General features: G+C 41.2%; 1 protein-coding gene across 1 annotated transcript; it reads right to left on the bottom strand.

The window, feature by feature from the left end:
- Positions 1–489: 489 nt before the first annotated feature.
- mchr1a (melanin-concentrating hormone receptor 1a) lies at positions 490–3424 on the bottom strand. Its single transcript, XM_061771977.1, has 2 exons — positions 3375–3424; positions 490–1657 (listed from the first exon to the last, which is right to left on the bottom strand). The coding sequence occupies exons 1-2, from the start codon at positions 3422–3424 to the stop codon at positions 637–639; spliced, it is 1071 nt and encodes a 356-aa protein (XP_061627961.1). The 3' UTR covers positions 490–636.
- Positions 3425–10133: the final 6709 nt, after the last annotated feature.

Raw genomic sequence — 10133 nt, 5'->3', positions numbered from 1 at the left:
GAAAGTCAAAATTTGATTCCGACTCAAATACCACATTCTAAGACACTGCCACTGACTGCTCAAGAGACCTGTCATATATTAATTCTGTAACATTATTTGTTGAAAAGAAATTACATTGCAACTTTCGTGTCATAAACTACAAATATTCTTCTATTTTATGACTTATATCTTTCAAAATTACATACTTGTAGCATTTTTTTTCTTTCTTTCCATGGTGGCCCTAATTCTCCTCAGTGAGATTTGCAGTGTTTTGAAATGATTTTAAAGTATTGTTTTGCAAATACGAGACAAACAAAACAATGCACCACCACGAGGACCTGGATAAACATTGATGGAAATATATTCAAAGCAATCTTGTTGATGAGGCACTTTAGATAATGTAGTATTCAACATACTTTTTGTCCAACACCCTATTGTTAGCATAATTTCTTTCCATGCAGGACCGTAATAAATCAGTTTAAGACAAACACTGATCATGTTTTATCCAAATGAGTGCGCTGTGATTGAATGGCTACCAATACAGAGTGCTGTTTGCCTTTCCCCCAAAGAATAGACTCGAGCTCACCTTGAATAAGGTAGCAAAAATGGATGAATGGATCTTTAGCGATAGTTTTCTATGGGGGAAGCGTGGTTGCTTCACTGCGGCGCAACACTCGAAGGCATCTCCCTTGCTGCTGGCTCAAGGTGAGCCCCTTCGGGCACAATCCTCATGCTCACGCTGCCGGCGGTGCTGGAGTTGACGTTGAACTTCCTGTCGGCCGGCCGCACGGCTCGGAGGAACTGCCTCTTGAAGGTCTCGCTAAGGACGATGTAGAGGAAGGGGTTGATGCAGCTGTTGGCGTAGCCCATGCTGATGGCGATGTTGTAGGCGTAGGAGAAAGCCACGCTGGGGTTCTGCACGCCCAGGTGGACCAGCTGCAGGATGTAGTAGGGGGCCCAGCAGATGAAAAAGGCCAAGCAGATGGCCACCGCCATGCGCGTCACATTCCTGACGCGGAACCTAAGGCTCCTCTGGGGCAGCGGGGCCACACTGGTGGATATGTGCTGCAGGATCTTGAAGAACACCCTGCAGATGATGGCGAGAGGGATGGCGAAGGCTAGGAAGAACTGGTAGAGCGTGAACCAGTACGTGTTGGTGACGGGGTTGGGCAGGAGCAAGGCGCAGGCCACCAGTCCGCCGGGTAGGGGCATGAGGCCGGCGTACATCCACACGGGGATGATGGTGATCAGCGACAGAGCCCAGACGACGGCGATGACGAGGGAGGCCGCGCACGGCGTGCGGATGTAGTTGAAGCGGATGGGATGCACCGTGGCCACGTAGCGGTCCAGCGTCATGGCCGTGAGGATGTACGTGCTCACAATCTGACTGTTGGAGTCCAGCGCCGTGATGACCGTGCACATGGTGGCCCCGAAGCGCCACATGCCGTTGCCTAGCAACTGGTGGATCAGGAATGGCATTCCGAGCAGGAAAAGCACGTCCACGATCGATAAGTTGAGGATGAAGACATCCGGGACGGTTTGCTTGGCGCAACACTTAGTTTTCTTCATGATGGTGTAGATGACGATGCCGTTGCCCAGGATGCCGAACAGGAAGATGACGCCAAAGATGACCAGCAGGATGGTGCTGCAGTGAGTAGGACTGTCCACAGCTGGAGACACAACAAAGCAGCGGACAGGACAAACGCGGTCATTGGAACGGAAATTTTACCGGAATGGGCTGCTCCATGTGATCGCTAGGAGTGGGTATTGATAAGAATTTAGCGATTCTGATTTCATTCAGGCCAAAAATGAGAGCGATTTACCGAAAGGTAATGTGACTGTGGACGAGAATAGCAGCCATGTGGTGGTTAACCCTAACCCAACAATCGGCCCCAATTTGAGCATTTTCCCTCCCTTGAAATCAAAGTCAGCAAAGGACCGAGTGTCTATCTATCGAAGATTATCCTGGTTGATTATCCTGTTTTGTGTTGAAAAGCCAAATCTTCAAGTCTTTTTTGAAATTTTCCACTGCCTCCTGAAAACCTCAATACACCACCTACCTCTGCACACCTCCCACAATTTGAAAGCAACTGTTGGGAAAGCGCAGTTACCTTGGTTGTTTAAGCAAGTGCGGAGCACACCAACTGATTTGAGGCTATTGAACCTGAAGCAACGCGAAGAGGAGTAGAGCGAGAGTAGCCAGCTAGGTGTCATCCGCGAAGCAGTGGAAAAGAAAATTACATTTGCGGAAAATGCCAAGGGGAAGTAAGTGATGAAGAGGCCCCAATACAGAGGCTTGGGGAACTCCTGCAATAAATGAAGAGAGGGTTAGATTTAAAAGATTTCAACTATGGGGCTAATGAAGGAGATCATACTGAGGAGCATCGGGTGTGAAGTGGTGTTAAACAACTGGTAAGTATTCAGGGCCAACGAGGCCTTCTCTGGTGGTCTAAACACTATCGGAAGCTCTGACCTAAATTTAGAACTAAAATTCCGATATTTGTTCCATGAAATGGTATTTATTTATTCTCAACAGTCCATTCTCTTTATTTTCTAGCATTTTTCTTGGCTGCGCTGCTTTTAATGTGTTGATTGTTTGTCCAATCAGATTTCAGACTCTGTGCTGCTATGTCAATCTCATCAGAATCACTAGCGCTTTCCAATGTAATTTAAACTATATTAGCTGTTGGACAGTTTCTTTTCTCAATAATATCTCAAATATGTTCTCACAGGCTTGAACAAAAATTGATTCTGAATTGCTCTGGATGGTGTACATGGGACAGTTGCATGATGTTATACTGTGTTTTTGTGTCTCATTGAGTCTTTAATTCGATAATCGTGTCGTGATTAGAGAGAGAAAACGGGAGACAGAGAACTGTAGAGATGGGGCGAAAGTCCCTGAAATTACTGGGATCAGGTTTTTTTTTCAACATTGCAGTGACAGGCCTGTAATTTCGAATGTACAGTTCCAGTGGTAAGAGTCGGTTGAACAATGGCACTTACGAGAGGAAGCAGAAAAGCAAAGGCAGGATTGGAACAGGGTTGTTGGCAGCAACTCAAACTGACGCCATCGGATTTTCGAATGAAGTCGGATATTACAGGGGAATCAGTCAGTTGGAAACAAACTAAGAGTAGTTCTGCTATTTCTGACAATGTCAAGAACAAAAGTGCACAAGATGGACACAAAAGTCACATCAATGAAGATAAACTTACCACATGAAACAAAAAAGATGTGATAGGGATGGTGATGTTTCTCTTCTATATTAGGGATGTTGTGAGGCAGCTGCAGGAAATGAAAGCATGTTTGTTTGTTTGTTTTTTAGATGGAAAGAATGACAAAACATGCTTGAACAATACGAAAAACAAAAAAATAACTGGTTGTTCACCCACCTAATGTTGCATTGATGTATCCTAGAGAGAAATTGGACTCATTGAGGAAATCCATCGCTGATATCCCAAGTGTGAGCGCGTTACACCAGGTAAGATAAAGAAAAATGCAGTTCATACACAGGAGTCGTTTCTCATAGTTAATCCAAGAGCTCAGTTGGAGTTGCGGTGAGGACTCAAAGGATGAGGCTGCTCGGTGCTCACACATTGCCTCGCTCTCTCTTTCTCGCGCCCTCGCTTGCTCTTTTTCAGAACCGCCCAGTGGCGCTGTTGTCTCTGCACACGCACGCCCGGTGAAAATCAGATTCAGGACTTTTTTTCATTTTATTTGTTTTAAATGAACAAAGTATGAATCACATAAAAAAAAGAGAAGTAGCTTGAAGTTCTCCTAATTCAACATTAGAATCATCACAAAATCTTCTTCCTTTCCGTTCATACAATGTGTTGAATGATCCAAGTATTCCGACACCGTGTTTCTCAATTGCTAAAACGCATTTTGTTCACAATGCAGATCACACAATAGTGTGAAGTGATCCGAATCTACGTGAATGCAAATCAGTTGTTAAAGATGCCATCTCCACATAATGTGAGATCCTCTTTGATACTGCGCATGAATCCTGTTTACAACGTGCGTTAAGTCTCCACACTTAAATTCATCTGAGAGATGTTTTGGTAGATGCTGCTGTTGTTGTATCACCTCGGGCACTTAAGGGTAGTCCTCACTTCACAACATGCAGCAGTTTGGCACATTGTGAATTATTCTTCATTCTTCCTCTCCCGGGTGAAGTTTACTGTCAAACTACTCAAATACAGTGTAGTGGCAATTCAACAAGACAATCAACACGATGTCAACCCCAAGGCCGCTTGGGGTTGATTGCGAAGACATTTCGGGGCTCCAGACTGCGTCTAAATCGTCACATTGCCCCTAAAATGATCACTGTGATTGGCCAGTGTGTTGGGGAGCAATGAACTTGCCTCCATCATCGTTTGATTTATAAGTCACTCTTCTCAACAAAACCCAGGTGATGGAGCAGATTTGATTTTAAACCAGAGGATGTGATTTAGAGTCAAGGGTTCAAGATCATTAGGGTTTGTTTTTATTTTTTTTGGGGGGGGGGGGGGGGTGTTTGCAGTCCTTCATAGTCCATAGTTTGCTGATGAAGTGTTGAGTTCAACAGCTTTCTGACCATACGAATACCTCTTTCCCAGTCTCAGGCACGAAATTGCCGTAACCGTTCTCACTAGCGTCAGAGAAGTAATGTAATTGGACACTTGTGAGCGCTCCAAAATCTTTGGGTTTGATGTATCTCGTCACGCTGAATGTGCGCAAACGTTTTGGGTTTTCTCGCCACCTTATTAATTGCTCTGGCCATAGAATCGTTATATATCCCGCTATAATCACAGCCATCGAAAAATGGAACCCAGAGAGGTGGTCGGGTACATGAAATGTCTTTGTACCCGGATGATCTCTTAATGTATCTGACCCCATTTTAAGTGTACCACACATTGTCCACATTTTAAGGAGTTTTGGCTCATTTTTTGAATAGAAACTAATGCGATTCATTTTCAGGAGGAGGGCAGGCGTTACAGCAAGTTGTCAACTGAAACAATAGCAATAAAAATACCAATGACATCAATGAATTGATTTGCGCCAGCCACAAAAATTCTGAGCTCGTTCATCCCCCTGAGTGGACTGTCTCATGCTTATTAAAAATGTATGCTGATGACAGGATGAAACGGAGGCTTAGCAACATCACTTAAAATGCGTGAGAAGTCTCACTCCTGTGTTGCGCTTGCGTCAATGTGCGTGTGTGCTTTGTCTTTGTCGGCCAAGATTTCTATCAGGCAGAAGTTTCCCCCCAGTGAACAAAAAGTAATATTAAACAGATCGCGCGTTCCGTGCAACACACTTGATATGAACATTTTATTTCAAATAAGCCATTATGTGTCACACGCGCGAGCCGCGGGGTTATCAGCAACACACACACAAGGCTGTTCACATTTCCCTTGTAATCCCACACACACACACAAATTTTTTTTATTTTGCAACCCCTTTTATTCTGATTGCCATTCATTTTCATCTGATGACTTCCACTCAAACAAATAAATGCGAGAGGTCATAATTAAGCAATATGTTTAATATTTATTTTATTTTTTTTTAAATATTGTACTGCATTTAAACTATTACTAAGTAGCAAAAATTCTGTGATGCATTTTTTTGTTTGTTTGTTATTTTACACTTGGGCACTTAAGTAAAACACATCAAAATCAATTGAATGCAATATTTGTTTGTGAATTTTCCACTATAAACATACTGTAGAATTTAAAAAATTAATATTATGTTCGTTTGCAAGTTTAGGTCACGGAGTCCACTGTCGTTGCAGATTTTACGGCGTCGTCAGAAGAGAAGTTCTATTTCTGTCGTGGGGATCTTCTCAAGCTAAGTGTAGCACCTTGCTATCGCTCCAAACATAACTTTAGTCACGTACAAATTACAGAAAACCGTGTACTTCAAATGCAAAAAAAAATGAACTTCAGCTTTGGTTCAAGTGTCATTTTTAAGATTTATTGTTTTTTTTCCGGGTGCAGCAGGAAAAAATTGGCGTCTCTAAATGGCGTAGAAAAGGAAGCGTCACCAAAACCATTTCAGCTCATCGCTACAAAATATTAATTGTAGATTTTACTGCAAGAGTTTTGTTTAGTTTGAGGGAAATTTTGTATGATGAGTTATATATGTATTTGCTTGTATGTGTCCAGTATATTTGAAATGATAGAGCCCAGTACTTTACTGTAGTTTGACCAATGTAGCATGTTACTTAGCCAGAAGCTAATTTAGCATATTAATTAATATATACAGTAAGTGTATAGTTATGTGTGTGTATATATGTGGAAATTGGGCATATATTATATACTGTAATCCCCTGCTGTATCGCGGTTCATGGTCCCGCTATATCGCAGATTTTTTTTGTTTTGTTTGTTTTTTGTTTTGTTTTGTTTTAACACAGTCGTTACTCTATCTTTTTAAACTGTCTGTAAAATTATTATTATTTTTTTTTTTTTCCCCCACTTATTGTGGTTAGGGTTAGTCTGGAACGTAATCCCAGCAATGGCGGTTGGAATTATTGTATATCAGATTACACTTCTTGATGGATAATTTATGTTAGGTAATAATGAAGGGGTATGTTTTGAATACGTTTTTCACTTCAGCCTACCGATACTTCTTCATACCAGTATCCTAAACATGGCGATTCAGTACGGGATAGTTATAGTGTAATTTATTAATTTTTTGTACTGCATGTTCAAAATAAAACATTGAATCAATCGTTCATTATAAGCGCTGAATTAAAATGTCTGCCTCTGCAGTGACAATAATGCTAAATTTAGATGGATTATACAGAGAGTTGCTTCTTTGGGTGAATGAGTCTTTGGCTGGAAACAAGAAAAATTCCCAAAACTTTTAACATTCATCCCCACACATATCGAATTAAGATTTAGAAGTGTTGCCAATCTGCAGGATTGTAATTATTTTTAGCGGTTCTGAAAATGTACCATCCAAACCTTCCAAATGGCTGGAAGCGCGTCAATCGTGCCTGCTTACATGTTATAAAATAAAATAAAAATGTAGCAGCCGTGAATAGAAACGCTCATAACGTAAGTCTGGGATGAAAGCAAGCGATGCCTCGGAGCTGAAGATCAGGCCTCATTCCATTTCATTTCACTTGATGGTTGTCAGGTGCCGATTCTAGGATCAGAGGTTTAAGATTGCTCAGCTCCCAACTTGACCCCACAAAAATATTTAAATTCAATGTATGTGTCAGAACTAGTCATACGGCACTCTGATTAATATTGCATTTGTGGAATGAGAATTCAAAGATATTCAATCGACGTAAGAGAGGCGCCATGTTGGGCGAAAGTGACGTCAAAGTGCCAGTTGTGAGTTGTCAGCCACCAGAGCGCACTGTACTGTCCTTTTAATTCTACTTGTGTCATTACTGTATATTTTTATCAAGTGCAGTATTATGGAGTGCCTTCCTCATTAAAAATACATCTGACAACAATTTTTGTTGTTCTTTGGGGAAAGGCTAGAACTGATTAAAGGCATTTCCATTTATTTCACCGGCAACGATTTCATCTGGTATCTCGAGACGCCACTGTATGTATTGACTGATCGTCTGATCTCTGGATCGTGGTGACCCAAAGCCCAGATCCTCGAAGCTGACTCTTGTCTCGATCAGCCGCCGATGTCCCTGACGTGTGCCTTGCTAGCTTCAAATGTCACATTTGTTCAGGTTCAACCCGCATCGCCTCTTGCCAGAGAGTCCCAATTGAAATGTGACATTTACCTCACAGTTCAGTTTGGACTAAGATTGATAAAGGTCAATCTGGAAATCAATGTCATTGAATACTCTTGTGCTCTTGCATCATGTGCAACTCGAGATTGGAGATTAAAATAAATGTCAATGGTAAACTGCTGAAGAATTTGATGTTTGTCCATGCGCAATGAGGAAATACTCTAAGGTATCTGATTTATGCAAAAATATTATTTATTATTGAAGTATTCTGAGAAAACAAGTTAACAGAGTTCATTGTATAAAAACTCACAACACAAAACCGCATTGTTTGTTTGCGTTCTTCTTCCCTGAATATTTTTTTGGAGCACAATTTCTGCTTGATAATCACGGGCTGGGAGGATAAGGATAAACAACTCCCGGCAGTGATGCATGCGCTTGCATCAGTCTCACATGTCAATGTGAAAATTCAGAGTGGCTCGCACCTTCATCCACTTGCATCCGCTACAGGGGCTCCTCGGTTTACGCTGATCCTGACATACAAAGTTCATATAACAAATATACAAATGAAAGCGCCTACATTATGGACACAAACATGTTTTCCCTAACAATGAATGGCTTTGGGGCCTTTTCTACAGGCTGTCTGTGTACCGCTGGCATGTAGACAAGTCCCGGTCTACGTGTGCTGACACCATCAAAATTTCAGTTTCAATTAAACACATTCACTGCCATTGACGGCTTTAGAAGTCAAATATCCATGTTAACTGGGAAGGCTGGCAGTGGATTAAAGTATGCATTCCCTCACAGCAGGAACCGAACCCGTCCGTGCAGGCGTCACATACACAATGGATAGGCTGGTCGTCGTCCCACTGAGCTGTGCCAAGTGAACTGTGGCTTGCGGCCATACTGGAATGAGACCGCCTCATCTCGTCCGATCTTGGAAAGGGTCGCAACAGTATGGGAGCCACAAATAACCTAGCTCTAATCAATTCTACTTTGTGATTCAGACAACACAGAGTAAATTTATTTTATTTGGCCGATTCCGGTCCCAAATCCTTCTCAGCTCACTAGCCACAGCACCTGCACCATCTAATCAAATCCAATCCAACGGCTGTGTTTTTACAATACAAATGATGCTTGACACTGTCAGAAAGGGATTTATTTGACACTGTGTTTATGACCGTTGTGGCGTAGAACTACACTGTACCATGCTGGCAGCTGTTTCTAATATTTTGCCCCTCTCACATAGCAAAATGAAGTAAGGTTTTATGCAAATAATATGTTTTAGGGTTTAACCATGGCCCTCATAAAATCTGTATTAACTGTACCGTTTTCAGTATCGTCAACCGCACCACTGCAAGATACAACCAAAATATTGTTAAATTAATACCGCTGACAGTGTCTATCAAAACTGACCATTATCTTTGTAAAGAACCGAACACCACCTTTATTGTCACTGATATACACTTAACGGTATAACGCAAGAAAATTAGCTTGGCATCTGTGTTAGATGCAAAGAATTACTGTAGATTATTGTTGATGTACTGAATATCAGTACTTTGTGGATAGTAATTATGTCTCTACCATTTGTCTTTTACAAAGGTCATATATTTGCAGGAGCACTACGACTTTGAGCAACGCGATGAACAGGACCTGACCTTCAGGAAAGAAGGCCTCTTGAATGATTCCAGTGCCGACTGGAGGACAAGAACATGGAACGGAAAGACGGACATGATGGTGAAGTTTGTTGTCGTTGTTGTTGTTGTGGTGTTGCTTTATTATATTTTATCACCTTGGAAACTGACAAATATATTCCTACATGCTCCTTCTTTTAAAATGCTAGGTGTTACTTTTGTTTTATTAGTTTTTTTTCTAACTATCAATATATACACATTTTATGTACATTAAAAAAGGTAAACTTGGGTATCAATGTACCTTTTATGAGCCTTGTTGATTGTATGGAAAGAAGGAAAATGGCTCTGGGATAGTGACTCACATATGTAAAGTGAAATAACTTAAATGTTAAATCTATTTAGTTGCAAGTCAATCATTTTTCGAACTTTTCATGGAATGGAGTCTCAATAAATTATAAAAAATAAATAGATGGTCACATCACGTTCCTTAAGTATTTAATTATTTTACATATATCCACACCGTATAATTTCACCCAAAGCTCGTAATGTACGATCCGTTTTTAAGATAGTAAATTATTCTTTTGATCTTTTGCTATTTTGTTAATGTGGCATTCCTGCCCTTCAAAAAAAAGTGACGTTCGCGGACCCCTGCCAGTGTCGTACGTGAAACTGTCATAGTGTAAACCTGCTGGGTAAATCCTTACTTTGTCGACTAAATTAAGAGTAACAGTAAAATCACAGCATATGTTCACAAAGTATTTGTAATTCAAAAACAAAAAAACCCAACAACAATAACATAAACTATTAGAGTCACTCATTTGTCCCCCAGTCAGCGAACGCATCG

This window comes from Phyllopteryx taeniolatus, chromosome 4 (assembly GCF_024500385.1).
Source record: "Phyllopteryx taeniolatus isolate TA_2022b chromosome 4, UOR_Ptae_1.2, whole genome shotgun sequence".
NCBI classification, from domain to species: Eukaryota; Metazoa; Chordata; class Actinopteri; order Syngnathiformes; family Syngnathidae; genus Phyllopteryx; species Phyllopteryx taeniolatus.
The sequence above is the reverse complement of the archived record's forward strand: the minus strand, read 5'-3'. Positions and strand labels throughout refer to the sequence as shown.

Bases quoted from the DNA above. Each gene is read 5' to 3' on its own strand.
- mchr1a (XM_061771977.1), bottom strand. From the start codon at position 3,424: ATGGATTTCCTCAATGAGTCCAATTTCTCTCTAGGATACATCAATGCA. The intron at 1,658-3,374 runs ATTAGGTGGGTG...CTGCTTTGTTGT, and splicing joins CTAGGATACATCAATGCAAC to GTCTCCAGCTGTGGACAGTC.